Source organism: Neofelis nebulosa, chromosome 1 (genome assembly GCF_028018385.1).
Source record: "Neofelis nebulosa isolate mNeoNeb1 chromosome 1, mNeoNeb1.pri, whole genome shotgun sequence".
Classification (NCBI taxonomy): domain Eukaryota; kingdom Metazoa; phylum Chordata; class Mammalia; order Carnivora; family Felidae; genus Neofelis; species Neofelis nebulosa.
Window position 1 is genome coordinate 143076176 of NC_080782.1, and position 16749 is coordinate 143092924.

The 16749-nt window shown below is 36.6% G+C and overlaps 1 protein-coding gene across 5 annotated transcripts in view; it reads left to right on the plus strand.

Annotated features, from left to right (window-relative positions):
- DTWD2 (DTW domain containing 2) overlaps positions 1-16749 on the plus strand; it is a 266159-nt gene that overhangs the window by 86986 nt on the left and 162424 nt on the right. For all 5 annotated transcript variants that reach the window (XR_009264263.1, XR_009264264.1, XR_009264267.1 and 2 more), the window contains exon 5: positions 13512-13640. Coding sequence is in view for 2 of the 5 variants with exons in the window: in XM_058738411.1 (XP_058594394.1) it covers positions 13512-13640 (129 nt within the window). In the remaining 3 variants the exon portion in view is untranslated. The remainder of the gene's footprint in view (positions 1-13511; positions 13641-16749) is intronic.

The window sequence follows — 16749 nt, forward strand, 5'->3', positions numbered from 1 at the left end:
GGTATGTAGTGACAGAGGGAGTGGGAAGGGTGGTGTTATGTAATAGGTGATTTACAGACTGTGTGAAGGATTTTGCTTTGTGTCAAGTTGAGGATTTTCATCTGAGTAATAATGTGATCTTTTTTTTTTTTTAAAGAATCACTTGGCTGACACATAGAGAATGATTTACAAGAAGACTACAGTAGACACAGGATGTCCAGATAGGCATTTGCAGGGATTCAGGCTAGAAATGATGGTGTATTGGAATTGAGTACTGTCTTTGGAGAAAAAGTTATTCAGACATAGAAATCATACTAACAGTTACAAAGATTTTGTGTCTATGTCTCTGGCTTAGAATGTTGACCTTGTCTAGTAGAAAAGGAACTAATTAATATAGATAGAGTTAGGTTCTCTAGATATTGTCAATAAATTAAATATATACAAATAGCTTTTCTAGGGATTAAGCAAGTGATGGGAATCTTAATAAGATGATAGTAAGTTAAACTACAGGAGAAGCTTTCATTAAGCAGATGGTGAAAAACAACATAACAATAAACCACAATTTGTTAAATATTGCATATCATCATAGTTGATGCTTTCATTGTAACTAATTCTTTCCACAAAGAAGTGTGGAATTAACATGCCACTGTTTTGATTAACCATCTAATAGAATTTTCACTTAAATTGCTTGAAAAGATGAATGATAAGCTTTGGGAAAATTCAGTTTTGATTTAAAATGATAATTGTTTTTCTTACTGAGTAGAAAAGAAATCCCTGTAATTTGATGAGAACTCTCCACTTCATATTCCTTTTTCCATAGTCTTCTCATTCTCCTTTGCAGTTAACATTGTTTCACTCCTTTTTGGGGTACAGATTCATCAGCCTTATATGTGTCACTAAAAATGCATTCATTTATTTTCTTAAGTTTATTTATTTATTGAGAGAGAGAGAGAGAAAAAGAGAGACAGTGTGAGTGGGGGAGGGGCAGAGAGAGAGGGAGAAAGAGAATCCCAAGCAGGCTCCACATTGTCCACGTAGAGCCTGAAGTGGGGCTCAGACCCATGAAACCGTGAAATCATGACCTGAACCAAAACCAAGAGTCAGACACTTAATTGATGGAGCCACCCAGGAGCCCCAAAATGAATTCATTTCTTAAGGTCCATATCTGACATTTATGTACATATTTTTCACGCTACGAAGTTGACAGAATTATGCTCTCTCTGAGGGGAACGTATTGTATCAATGACGATTACACAGGGCTTTTATGTCACCCAAATTGTGTTTGAATGAATTCATTTAAGAAATACCGGTTCACTTTTTGGATTTCACTACCATTCTTAAATAGTCTGAGAAAATGAACAGAGCAAGTATAGGCATTAGCTAACATCTCAGTATGTTGACTACACTTGAATGGACAGTGGTCTTAATAAAGTTAAATTCCATAACACCACAAAATATAATGCATGTTGTATTTCTCTTAGCACCTTTTCAGCTGTCAGACAGAGTGATCATTGCATATTTGAGTTTTAAAAACTTATTTATCAGTCAGCAGCTATTTACATTCCTAGCACTCTTTTAGGCTGACAAGAAAGTAGAGATCACAGTCACAGTTTGGCTGATTATTGTTCTTTACATAATAGTGAAATAATACTATGTTTGCACATACATGTATTTGACATTGCATATGCAACTTTTTCCACTTTGCCGTACAATGAAGAGTGGAGAGAATAAACATGAGATTTAATCAGGGCCCTGATAGTGTTTACCTAAGTGATGGGAGATAATGAGAAGCCAAGAATTTTAGTGCTTGAAAGAATCTCAGAGATAGATTTAAATCAATTATTTTATTTAGTAGTACAGTGAGACCCTGTAACCGAAGTAGCCTACCCAAGGTCACACAGCTAATTACTAACAACTATCCTCTGTTTTCTGTTGATTTTAGTGTTTTGTATAGCAGAGAAAACTTCTAGTGATAAAGAAGGAGTATTTATGCAGCTAATGCTCATCATGACAATTTTTAACAGCATGTTTTATTTTAAGATGTGCATACACCATGTTTAGAGGCAAGAAATGCTTAATCCTATTGTAACTGCCATTCAAGTCAAGAAATAGAACATTGTTGGCACCCCAAAAGGCTCAGACCCACTTTCCACCACATGTCCGTACCTCTTTCACTACCTTCTTTCTTATGGCCAAAGGTAACAGTATCTTGACCCCTATCATAATTATCTCTTTGTTTTTTATTTATAGATATATGTATTCCCAAATGATCCACTTTTGCCCAGGTTTTGAACCATACTGTGCATTCTTTTTTTTTTTTTTTTTAAAGTTTATTTATTTATTTTTGAGAGAGGGAGAGAGAACACAAGTGAGGGAGGGACAGAGAGAGAGGGAGACACAGAATTTGAAGCAGGCTCCAGGCTCTGAGCTGTCTGCACAGAGCCCGACACGGGACTCGAACTTGGAACTGTGAGATCATGACCTCAACTGAAGTTGGACACTTAACCGACTGAGCCATCCAGGTGCTCCTATCACTGTGCATTCTATTGTTGATAAACATTGGGGTTGTTTTCAGCTTGGAGCTATTATGATAAGTGATGCTCTGAATGTTGTTGTGCATATGACTTGATGTACATATGCAAGAGTTCCTGTCAGTGTATACCTAGAAAATGAAATATATGGGTCATGGGTTAAGCATAATTTCTGTTTTACTAGATTTATCCAAAGTGTTATAAAGTGATTGTAACTGTTTACATTCCCACCAGCGATGTCTGGCATTTGCTCTCTCTAACATTTTGGTGATGTCAATGTTACAGATTTTCTGCCAATCTGATGAGTGTGTAGTATCTTCTCATTTTGTTTTAATTTTTTCATGATTATTAATGTGATTTAACACCTTTTTATATGTGTATTAGCCACTTAGATGTACTCTTTGTTGAAGTGCTTGCTTATTTTTTAAAATATATTTTTATTTTTTAATTTTTAATTTATTTTAATTTATTTTATTATCATTACTATTTTTAAAAATTTTTAATTCAAGTTAATTAACCTATAGTGTAGTATTGGTTTCAGGAGTAAAATTTAGTGATTCATCACTTACATATAACACCCAGTGCCCATCCCAACAAGTGCCCTTCTCAGTGCTCCTCGCCCATGTAGCCCATCCCTGCACCCAACACCCTGCCAGCACCCCTCAGTTTGTTCTCTGTATTTAAGAGTCTCTTATGGTTTGTTCCCTCTCTGTTTATATCTTAGTTTTGCTTTGTTGAAGTGCTTCTTACATCTTTTAACCATTTTTCTTTTGGGTTTTTGCGTTTCATTCTTGTTTGTTTCCAGGAGTTCTTTATATATTTTGTATCTCAGCCATCATTTGGTAGTTGTATATATTGCAAATATATTGTTTTTCCACTCTGTTTATACTGTGTTCTTGTAAATGGAATTTTAGATTTTAATGCCGTTGAATTTCTGTTTTCTTTTTTTTCAAGTTAGCGTCTTTTGTGTTACAGCATTCATTCTTCCCTCTCATATTCTCATCTTATCTTCTAAAAATTTGGAATTTTATCTTTTATCTTTGTATTTAATCTACCTGTAATTGATTTTTGTGTTTGGTGTGAGCTGTGAGTCTAATTTCACTTTTTCCACTCCCATTTGGCTGTCTGGATTTTTGCACATTTATTTTCCCAGCACCATTCACTGAAAATGCCAGTACAAAACTCACTGTGTTGGAGTGCCACCTCTGTCATGTATCACTTGTGCACTCATGTGAGAGTATATTTCTCTGCTTTAAATTCTTTTCTGTTGCTTTGTAGGTTTCTGCCAGTTCCACACTGCCTTAATTAATGTTGCTTTACACTAGGTCTTACTGGTAGAACAAGTTCTTCTGCTGGGTTCTTCTAGAATATCTTCGTATTTTTTCTGCTTTGCATTAACACGTAATTTCAGAATCAGTTTCATGAAACTACACTAACACCTCTTCAGATTTTTATTGAAATTTAATTGACTTGTAAGTCAAATTTTGAGAATTAACACCTGTATAATATTTCATTTTCCATGGTATGAACATAGTGTATGTCTCCTCTTATTTTGGTTTTTTGCAATGTTGCTCAATAAAATACAGAATGTATTTGGTTCAGTTGTACACACAAAGTCGAATTATTATGTATAAATCAAGTCAGGTCTTAGCAGTTATGATACTCTGCAACCTGTAATTTTTTACTGTTTAGGTGTCCTGAACTCTGTATTGTTCAAAGAAACAATCCTGTTGTTGACTAAGTCTTTTTTATGTATGTCTGCACTGTTGTAAAATCACTTAAACATCACAGATAAGTCACGCATGTGAAGAGGAAGAGGAAGATAAGAAAATATGTTGAAAGCATTGGGCAGATAGAATACTCATGCAAGATCATGCAAGAAATGGAAATTTTTTCTTTTAAAAGTGATTTTCAAAAACTCTAACAGATTTCTGGTCTGTCTTTTCTGTTATATAGGGTTGTGTGGGAATGTTTTAAAGAAATATGTAAAGATTTGGTACAAGATCTAATAACTTCAGTGATGATTGCCCTTTTTTATTGAAGCTCAGCTCACATACTTAAAAGATGAAAGAGTAAAAACCTAATATATTCCTTGTCTGCAAGTATATTTTTAGTGAAAATATTTCTGCATTTCTTTTTTTACAGGCTTGTAACTCTAGGAATATTTTATTTATCTGCCCAGATAACTTGTTCTTCTCCAGGATTCAGTAAAACCTCTCTTATCTCTCCTGCTTCCGAGTCTGCGTTTTCTCTACCTGTTCTGTAGGTTTCCTCCTTCCATCCTGTGAAAGTTGACTTCTGGCTCTGTCCTAAATTCCATCTCATCCCTCACCCTTGGCCAGGCTCCTCGTGTGGCTTTATTGCGGTAAAGCTGAGAGCTTCGCCCTTAGTCGTTAAATTAGGAAGGAAACATTGGATATCGTCAGTGCTGCCAACCTTATTCCCATGACACCACCCTTATCCACACCTTACCTGTGTTGAGTGCTTATTGTATGCAGCTGTTGCTCAACACTTTGTATATGGCAGCTCCTTAAAGCTGTTAATGTTTTAGGCTCTGAGAGTTCAAGAAACTTGCTGGAGGTCATGCCACTCTTCTGTAGATTTAAATGTAGGTGTGTGTCACTTCCCATCTCATGCTTTTAGTGGTGCTTCCCTGCCTCCCAGTCCACACACATTATTTCGGTTTGAAGTTACAGAAGAGACAAATGTTTTTAATCAATAAAATATCATACAGTTTAACACAGAGTAAATTTTAAAATACAAATCTTAGGTGGCAAACGAACTTATGAAGTAATAGTATAATGTGTGCTTTATTTCACACCCGGCCTAATTGATGATTCATTTTTCTAGAGCCATTTATGAAGCCATGACAGCTTTTGAAACAGATAGAACTGCTAGTTATTTTTCTCTAAATGTTTGTTTATTTTTGAGAGAGATAGTGCAAGCAGTGGAGGGCACTGAGAGAGGGGAGAGAGAGAGAGAGAGGAGAGAGGAGAGAGGAGAGAGAGAGAATGAATGAATCCCAAGCAGGCTCTGCACTGTCAGCACAGAGCCCTATGCAGGGCTCAAACCCATGAACCATGAGATAATGACCTGAGCTGAAATCAAGAGTCGGATGCTCAACTGACTGAGCCACCCAGGTGCCCCAGAGCTGCTAATTCTTAAATGAAATTTATCTTTGGTGAGAAATGTTTGACTAGCAAGACATTAGAAAGTTGACTATTATTATTTAGATAAGACTAGTTCGTTCATCAATTTCTCATATCCTAAATAAGTTTCTAATTTAAGTTTCTTGATAAAGGATATAAACTGATATAAACCTAATATGAAAGAATGCATATCTGTAAGCATATTTAAGTTGGACAATTTTTTTTAATGTTTATTTTTGAGAGAGAGAGCGAGAGAGCAGGGAGGGGTGGTGAGAGAGAGATGGACAGAAGGCCTGAAGTATCTGTACTGACAGCAGTAAGCCTGATGTGGGTCTTGAACTCACAGCTTGAGGTCATGACCCGAGCTGAAGTTGGACGCTCAATTGACTGAGCCACCCAGGTGCCCTACTCTTTTTACTGTAAACTGCCATTTCCATCACTGCTTTAGAGAAATCTGAGAAAAGATAGGACACTTTATTCAACCCTTGACCCTAAGACAAATATCTTTTAGAACCCTGTAGGCCTAAATTTTAATAAGCTCCACTAGAGGGCAGTTCTCCAGGTTAACATGAAAGTTTTTGTATGTTGGAGAATTAGCACGTAACTTTATTTCTCATTTTGATGTATAAGAAAGTGCTAAGTTTTAAACCAAATCTATTCTATAAGTTTTTTGTTCTGTTGTTTTGGAAACAGATTTTCCCATAGTTCTGTTGTAAGATGAAGTTCCTCAAGCCATCCTAGAAAAAGACAAATAATCATGTATTTTAGGAAGTAGCACTAATATTACCATTTTATCTATAACTAATGCCTATTTTAATTTTATTTTTATCAGTTTTCCTGAGTTTCAACTTTAATCCTGAAATCTCTACCCTATGAAAAAGTTTTGCAGGCTTCAGAGTGCAGCAGGGCTGGAGTAAGACATGGACACTGATGTTTATGAGTACTTTTCACTCTTGGGTAGAGGATGCTTCCTCCTATATCAGTGTTGTTAAAACGATGTTCAGAAGAACCCTAAAATTCTTGAGGGGGTGCCTTAGTCTTGCTTTACAGAATAGCTTTGTTGTTTTTGTTTCACATGTTGAGGTTCACCTAGCCTTTAATTATTAGCCTGGTGATAAGAGTTCCACTCCTGAATAAGGTTTTATAGATTCACGTATCTGCTTCACCACGACTGATTTTAGAACTTTGACTTACTTAACTTCACCCTCTGCACTTCAGTTTCCTCTTCTGTACAATGGAGATCATAGTAGTACTTACTTCACAGGGTGTTTGTGAGTCTTAAAAGAGACAATATGAGTACATTATCTGGAAGGGCACTTAGTGTCCAGTAAGCGCGTAAAACTTTGAACATACGTGGGTCAGTCTGTGTCAGATCTGGCAACTGTCTGATGCCAAAGTTGGGCTCTTCCAACTGTTAGATCGTATTGTTGAATTAAACTAAGGGAATGAAAGGAATGAAAGGGATTGAAAGATTGAGGCTAGGAGAAAAGATGTTCTGCCTCTCAGAGGTTTGCTCATAGGCTCAGATGATGAATCTTGCTTGTGGAAAGTCGTAGAAGAAAGGCTGCTGCAGAAAGGAGGGTTTTTATGTGTGTCTTCCAGTGGTGAAGACTTCAGGATGCTATTGAAAGGGAGTTTATTTCAGCCTTTTCCAGACTAGAGTTGTTTCAGAATGCCTGGGAAGTAGATTGCTTTTCCTAGAAATCTGTAAGAAAGCTGATCAAGTGATTAGAAAGTTTTGTGACTCTTAATAATTGAGAAGCACAATAGTTTTATGGAGTAATGACGCTTGCCTTAAAATCGCCTGAGCACAGATAACAAATAATTGCCATCAAATTATAAAAATATAACATTTGTGGGGATGGGAGGTATGAATTAAAATTTAATTTTGAGGTCTTATTTTAGTGTGTTTTGTTTGATAAAAGAATTAACTAATATAATAGTAAGTTATTTTAAAAATGCATATGTTTTATTATTCAGAGATGCCATGGCATGTTATTTCCTTGGATAACGTACTGACTTATTTTGTGCCCTAAAAGCAATGACTAAACCACTGCACATGCTATGTCACCCAGACTTTTAATGATATAAGACATTTATATCAAGCTAAAGATGTACTTAGGAAGGAGACATTTGAAAAAGCCCTTTTTGAAGGCATCTGAACAGTGATCATAGCCATCAAACTATTATCTTGCATTTCTTTTTTGTTTCTTTTATTTTTAAATTTATTTATTTTGACAGAGAAAGAGAGAGAGAGAGAGAGAGAGAGAGAGAGAGAGAGAGAAAGGGAGGGGTGTGGGGCTGAGAGAAAAGGAGACAGAGAGTCCCAAGCAGGTTCTGTGTTGTCAGTGCAGACCCCGATGCAGGGCTTGGTCTCACGAACCATGAGATCATGACCTGCGCCTATAAATCAAGAGCTGGATGCTTAACTTACTATCCAGGTGCTCCTGTTATCTGCTATTCCTTTATTTTTTTTTATTTTTTAAATTTTATTAAATTTTATTTTTTAAATTTACATCCATTTACTTAGCATATAGTGCAAAAATGATTTCAGGAGTAGATTCCTTAATGCCCTTTACCCATTTAGCCCACCCCCACCCACAAACCCTCCAGTAACCCTCTGTTTGTTCTCCATATTTATGAGTCTCTTATGTTTTGTCCCCCTCCCTGTTTTTATATTATTTTTGCTTCCCTTCCGTTGTGTTCATCTGTTCCGTGTCTTAAAGCCCTCATATGAGTGAAGTCTTATTATATTTGTCTTTCTCTGACTAATTTAACTTAGCATAATATCCTCCAGTTCTGTCCACGTAGTTGCAAGTGGCAAGATTTCATTCTTTTTGATTGCCGAGTAATACTCCATTGTATATATATACACATCTTCTTTATCCATTCATACATCGGTGGACATGTGGGCTCTTTCCATACTTTGGCTATTGTCGATGGTGCTGCTATAAACTTGGGGGTGGATGTGTCCCTTCGAAACAGCACACCTGTAGCCTGTGGATAAATGCCTAGTAGTGCAATTGCTGGGTTGTAGGATAGTTCTATTTTTAATTTTTTGAGAATCCTCCATACTGTTTTCCAGAGTGGCTGCACCAGTTTGCACTCCCACCAGCAGTGTAAAAGAGATTTTCTTTCTCCACATCCTCATCAACATCTCTTGTTGCTTGAGTTGTTAATGTTAGCTATTCTGATAGGTGTGAGTTGGTATCTCATTGTGGTTTTGATTTGTATTTCCCTGATGATGAGTGATGTTGAGCATTTTTTTCATGTGTCGATTGGCCATCTGGATGTCTTCTTTGGAGAAGTGTCTATTCATTTCTTTTGCCCATTTCTTCACTGGATCATTTGTTTTTTGGGTGTTGAGTTTGATCAGTTCTTTATAGATTTTAGATACTAACCCTTTATCTGATATGTCATTTGCAAATAGCTTCTCCCATTCTGTTGGTTGCCTTTTAGTTTTGCTGATTGTTCCCTTTGCTGTGCAGAAGCTTTTTATTTTGATGAAGTCCCAACAGTTCATTTTTGCTTTTGTTTCCCTTGCCTCTGGAGATGTGTTGAGTAAGAAGTTGCTGCGGCCAAGATCAAAGAGGTTTTTGCCTGCTTTCTCCTCGAGGATTTTGATGGCTTCCTGTCTTACATTGATGTCTTTCATCCATTTTGAGTTCAGTTTTTGTGTATGATGTAAGAAAGTGGTCCAGGTTCATTTTTCTGCATGTCTGTGTCCAGTTTTCCCAGCATCATTTGCTGAAGAGACTGTGTTTATTCCATTGGATATTCTTTCCTGCTTTTTCAGAGATTAGTTGGCCATGCATTTGTGGGTCCATTTCTGGGTTCTCTATTCTGTTCCATTGATTATCTGTTCTTGTGCCAGTACCATACTGTCTTGATGATTACAGCTTTGTAGTATAGCTTGAAGTCCGGGATTGTGATGTCTCCTGCTTTGGTTTTCTTTTTCAAGATTGCTTTGGCTATTCAGAGTCTTTTCTGATTCCATACAAATTTTAGGCTTGTTTGTTCTAGTTCTGTGAAGAATGCTGGTATTATTTTGATAGGTACTGCATTGAATATGTAGATTGCTTTGGGTAGTATTGACATTTTAACTATTTGTTCTTCTTATCCAGGAGCATGGGATCTTTTTCCATTTTTTTGTGTCTTCTTCAGTTTATAAGATTTCTATAGTTTTCAGTGTATAGATTTTTCACCTCTTTGGTTAGATTTATTCCTAGGTATGTTATCTGGTATTCTTATATATTAAATATATATTTAAGATTTAATGTTAGAAAAGAAAGGAAGGCATTATAACAACAAGTGTTTCCAGGAATTCCAATTTTAGGCAATTCAGAGAATCATTGGCAAAGACTGAATGCAGGATCTAGAACTGGAAGAGTTGGGTGTTTCTAAAATGGGAGTTATAGTATAGGCTTAGAATCCATACCAGTAGAATTCTAAACCTGGCACTGATTTTCCTGTTCCTCAAGAAGAAGTTACAGCAAGAGTACTCAAACAGTCTAAACCCTTGGAGAACCAAGTTCCAAAAAGATCAAAATTACTGAAGTGTTCTTTGAATCAGCATGGCTTCTAATATTTGGAAATTAAGTTTTATGTAATATGATATATCAATATTACAACAATCATATTAATTATATTATAACTTGAAATTATTAATATATAATTAATTGTATTGTGATATGTAATTACTATGTAATTATAGTTAATAATATATATTATATGTAATCTTAGGATTAGGTTTTACACCCTCAGGTCCATGTATCTGATTTTTGTCGATGAAGAGGAACTGAGAAGCAAAATTACCTTATTGAAACTAATTGGTTAGCTATTGTCAGGTTTGATATAAAAATCCTGGTCTTTCCATAGAGCCTCATACTTTCATCAAATTTTAATTTTTTCTTTTCTGAGAATTGTAAATTTTACCTCGGATTTCCTTGAACTTTTATTTAAGAAGACAAGTCACTTTCTGGGGCACCTGTGTGGTTCAGTTCGTTGAGCGTCCAACTTCAGCTCAGGTCATGATCTCACGGACTGTGGGTTTGAGCCCTGCAATGGGCTCTGTGCTAACAGTTCAGAGCCTGGAGCCTGCTTCAGATTCTGTGTCTCTCTCTGCTCCTCCCCTGCTCATGGTCTGTCTCTCTGTCTCTCAAAAATAAAGAATAAAAAAAAGTTAAGGAAAAAAAAAAAAGGCAAGTCACTTTCTGACAAATTATTATTGTGCCTATGACTTCTCAAGAAGATGGATTGACAGGATTTCTTTTTGTTCCCACTCATCATATCAAATGTGATGAAGGTGATACAGCACATGTGCATAATAGTCATTGTGAGAAGATCCCATTAACGTGCTATATAACATGTCTGTTAATCATAGTACAGACTTTAGTTATTTACTCTTAATATATCCGGTTATTGGATAATTCCTGGAGAGATAATTTGTGAAGGACATTTTGAAGTCTTCTAACACTCGATAAATTTCAGATTCTGAATTTTCATGCAGTCATGTGGGCCGTGGTAAGAAGTAAAGCTACTCACTGAAATAAAAAACTTCTTCTTAATTTATTTTTATATTTTTTAATTTCGGTTTTTCCAAACTTATTTTTTAAAAATCAAATTTGTTCCAATAAACAAAAATCACTGTGGATTTTTCATGTTTCCCAACGATTTTGTTGTAATCAGATGTTTATTATAAATTTCTCCAGTGATGGAACTGAATATTGAAAGCAGTAGTTGGCTGTGCTCGGTTTTCTAGTTGACCTGATGACATATCAAAGCAGTTGGTAATTATAGTTAATCAGCATTATGAATTATTCTTACAGTTATTTAATCATGGGCTTTCTTTGATCATTGCAGTTTCTCAACCATTTTTCTCCATCTCTTCCCTCCCTCCGTTTTCCATCTTTTTACGTTGGTAGAAATGCAGAGTGATTTTAACTAAAATGTTATTAAATATGTTTTAAAGAATGTATTCCAAAATTAAACACATTCTGTAGTGAATCTTTTATTATTTACTATGTATGTATGTAAATTTATTTTTTGAGAGAAAGAGAGCATGTGAGCGAGCAGGGCAGGGGAAAGAGAGGAGAACAGAGGATCCATAGTGGGCTCTTCACTGACAGCAGAGAGTCTGATGTGGGGCTCGAATTCATGAACCATGAGATCATGACCTGAGCTGAAGTCGGACACTTCACCACTTAACTGAGTGAAGCACCCAGGTTCCCCTGTAATGAATCTTTTATGATGCCCACTTTACTTCTCTCCCTCTCCCTTCCCTTCCCCTTCTCTTCCTGTCCTCCTTATCTTCCACCTTCTGAGGAGAGAAAGGATACAAGTTGTAGAGAATTCTTGGGACAAAATGCATTCAGAGAAACAAGGGAGGAAGAGGACTGAGGGACAAGGGTCCAGAGACGGGACAGTTTTAATGCTGTAAAGGAATGAGAGACTGTTAGAACTTCAGAGATACCAGAAAATGAGAGACAACACCTGATTTTATTAAGTGACTACGTGGTAAGAGTTGGACACCGCCACCTCATTCCACATGTTTACATATTTAGCGAGTCAAAACTTAAATTCTTATCTACTCACACATCCTTAAGTGTGATTCTTTTCACAGTGTGGGCTAGGAATACGGTTTTATGAGTGTGAGATTACTTGAGTTTCATTTAATTAAAATAGGAATCAAAAGGCCAGAATGTTGACATTTGGTTTTCTATTGCTTTTCCCATTTCTGACTGTCAGTCATCAGATGTCAGTCACCTATGTGTGTGTGTGTGTGTGTGGGCACACACATCTCTTTATACACACTCACCCCCATACAGGCATACCCCTGTCAGTCTATATTAAGAAACAATGGAAGACTAAACCATACAATAAAAAACCCAGTTGTCAATTCTCCAAAGTGATTAAATCGTTTTCACTTCTACCATAGTGCATGAGGGTTTCATTTGCTCCATATTCTCCCCATTTGGTGGTGGTAGTCGTTTTGATTTTAACTGTTCTAGCAAGTGTGAAAAGTTATCTCATTGTGATTTTAATTTGCATTTAGTCGTGTTGAGCACTTAAAAAAATTTTTTTTTAATGTTAATTTATTATTGAGAGACACAGAGAGAGCATGGGCATGAGAATGGGAGGGGCAGAGAGGGAGACACAGAATCTGAAGTAGGCTCCAGGCTGTGAGCTGTCAGCACCAAGCGAACATGGGGCTTGAATTCATAAACCGTGAGATTATGACCTGAGCTGAAGTCGGCCGCTCAACCGACTGAGCCACCCAGGCGCTCTGTGTTGAGTGCTTTTATATCCTATTTGCCTTTCTTATATTTTCTTTTGTGCAGTGTCTTCGCACTTGTGCCTCCTGGGAAAGGGTTATTAGTCTTTTAATTTATGATTTGTAGTAATTTGCATATATTCTGGTTATATTTTCATTGTGAGATATATGTGTAACTGTCCTCTGAGTATTTAACAATAACAATAACTAGAGGATATTATGTATAGAAGATATTAATACATTTAATATTTTTAAACTGGCGATTTTGGAAGGAAGTGAACTAGTATTTAAAACACAGACTTTATAATTTTTTTTAAGTTTATTTATTTATGAGAGAGAGAGACAGCATAAGCAGGGGAGGGGCCGAGAGAGGGGGAGACACAGAATCTGAAGCAGGCTCCAGGCTCTGAGCTGTCAGCACAGAGCCCGATGCGGGGCTTGAACTCTTGAACTGCGAGTCGTGACCCAAGCTGAAGTCGGACGCTCAACCGACTGAGACATCCAGGCACCCCCCACAGACTGTATAATTTTAAATTTAAAACAAAACTTACATTCTGTTTTTCTGTGTTTTGGTTTCAGGTGCAGTTAAAAACTAGTGTTTCTAGTCAGTATGTAATTCGGACACAACCGACTAATAGGTGCCTTTCTACCCTGGAATGTGCAGCTGCTGCTCTTTCCATTTTGGAGAAAAATGATTACATACAGGAGGTATGTCTTTGGAAGGTTATATTGTTTTTGAAAGTAAGCAGTTTGGTTAGATTTTATCTAGAAATTTAGAAACGCATAACCTATGAAATTTGCAGCTCCAGTGTCAAATAGAGTGTATCTGTAATAGAAATTTGTGTACTGTTATAACCTTCTTTCCCCCCTGGTGTTTTTCTGTGTTAGTTCAGCATCCAGATTGCGTTATTTAAATATTCATTCTAAGCTGTGCAAACAGCATTTATAATAAGCTGAATTGCTTTTAAGTAGCACAACATTAAAAACAGTTTTTTTGTTAGATTTTTCTTTTATTATTTTGTATTTCTCTTTTAGGATTTTGTGTTTTCTTGTACACAACTTTTTTTCTTTTTAATTAAAAGAACGTTTTACAGCAACTTTTTTTTTGCATTGGTGCTTTTGAGAATGTACCAACTTTCTGTGTATCTTATTAACTACTTGCTGAGAGCATAAAAAAGACAAGTTTTTGAGAAAAAAACACCTGCAGAATATGAAAAGGTTATAACCTGCAATCATCATTTTATTTAATTTCCATGAAAGCCTGATGATTTCATATATAATTAATCATCAGTAAAGAATAACGTTCAATGAGCCCACAAACGTCTCAGTCTTTTGGAGTGTGTAGGAAACTGCACTTAAGGCCAAAGAAGAAAGAATAGCAAAATAAAAAATTGTTAGGGTTTTTTAATCACCGAAGGAAGGTTTTTGATAAATACAACTCAAGAAGATAAGTCGGAGGATAATGAGCGTAACTAAATGGAGTTTTATAACTCTCCCTTCTGATGAGCACACACACACACAGTACTTATTCCTGCCTTCTTTCTCTCTCTCTCATTATACACTATGGTTACTATTATTATAAGAATGTGCCTTACTCATTGAGGAAATTTCACTGATGGATAAAAGCTCAGGTCAGAGTAACTGAATTGGTTACCAAGAAAAAGAACAAAAGACCCCCAGAACACAGAGCGTGAAAGAATGCCAGAAGCAAGCCTTGAATTGCTTTTTCCCCCTTCCCTACCCTAAGCTATGGAAAATGCTCTGCAGAGTTGGAGGCTTTCCTTCTTTTGAAAGAAGTAGGCTTTCTTGAGTAGGTTTTTTTCCTATGTGTATCTGTGTAAGTAGACTTTGTACTGGGTCTAGGCAATTTCTCTTTCACTGTTCTCTCTCCTTTGAGAAAAAAAAAATCATGAGGGGCCCTAGATCTTTATTCCAAATGAGCAGAGAGTGTTCCCTGACTTTCTCCCTCCATTGTAACCTTGCCATCTGCTCCCATACCTAACCATTGACATAGCGTTTAATACACCTCTATAGTCCTTTCTCTTTTTTGTTTATACCTTTTGAACACAGATAATATACTGTTTCTAGGTATCTTATTTTATAGCTTATTTTACACTATTTTTTAAACTTGCTTTCTGCACAATCTTTGTAGTTTCCTTTTTGTCGATGTAAAACTCTAGATCAGCCGACATCAGACCAAGGACCCATTAAAAGCTCAAATCTTGAGAGGAAAAATGTAATATTCTTTGGCTTTGGATTTGAAACTTTATCCCCTCTCCTTCTCTGGGTTCTGAAAAGAATTGTCTGTGGATTTGTATGTCTTATTTCTACAATTGGTATCAGATCTTTACTTAAGTTCTAAACAAGCTTTAATGTTCTTAGTGGTGGTGGATTTCCTAACATTGTAATACAGTAGGGCTAGGGTTTGGATGGCGATTGTCCTGCTACTGCTCCGCCCTTCCCAATTTCATAAGATACATGATTCTAGTATTAGTCAGTGTACCGTTGCAGCAAGGAAGCTTATCTTATGTTCTGAGTATAATGTCTGATAACAGGCAAAGTTCAAGATATAGAAGGACGACAGGACAGGATCTGTCGTCTCTTCAGCTTTTGTTATTGTTGTCTGTGGATCAAGCTGAATGTGAAATCCCAAAGTCACGGTGAGGTCCTGAAGTTCACATTCTGTTTGCTTTGGTCACCAGGAGTAGTCATACTTTAGTGACCAGGAGTAGAAAAAGGATGTTTGGCAATCATACGTGGGATTTGGAAGGTGCTGATAAGATTATTGGCTGGAGCATGAGCTGAAGAAATGCATAATGGACCATCCCACACTGCTTATTATTCCAGCTGACCAAAAATTAGCTTTCTCGGTGGAGAATCCCAAGTCAAGCCTGTTCACATCTAGCTACAATTTAAACAAAATACCGTTTCATTCCCCTGGGAAATACAATTACCAGCTGTTCTGAACTTAGGTGTTTTCTCTCCTTTCTGGGGAGGAAAGCTATGACACACGTTTTTTTCCTTGATAACCTTTTTTTAAGGGGTCTCCTAAAGAAACACCAATACAGTGGGGGAGAGTGGTAATTCTTCAGCTAGCTTTATTCTATGGAGGTAGGTAGGGCTCCTCAAAATAAAGAGCTTGGCATGGAATAGCCTTCTTAGTCTGCTGATTCATCCTTGTCCTTTATTCCTGAGCAGTTTTTCACACACTCTGAGTAGCACAGTGTGAGCTTTGAAGCAGGTTGGAATTAAACCTTCATCACTTACCATCACCACTTTGTGCCAGTGGGCAGTTCATATAATCTCCTGTGCTTGTTTGCTTATCTATAATACACCAGAAAGAGTTACCTCTTACTTATTGGTGTGAGAACTGGATGGAGTAATTTTTGTTAATCGCCTGACACCAGGCACTCCAGAAGAATTAACCCCTTTGTTCTTTCTTGCCCGCCCCCCCCACCACACCCCTGTTCTTCCCCATAAATTGACAAATTTGAATTAAATTTGACATATTCCCCATAAATTGACAAATTTGAATTGAATTTAAAATTGACAAATTTGAATTAAAGATTGGTGATTTTCATTCAGTTACTATAAAATTTACCAGGGCTTTTCAGACCTTGGAAAGCTCAAGCTTGGGTATTTTTTGAATAATAGAACCGTTTCTGCTTATGAACCTGTATAGCTAGATGTGGTAAAAGCTTTGTGCACAGTCTAAGTGCCAGTAGTTGGTAATCATGGGCTGTTCAGAACTGTCACTTTATACCTGCAGACAAAAGGGTTTAAAAAACACTGATTTCACCCCAAATAAATTTTTAGA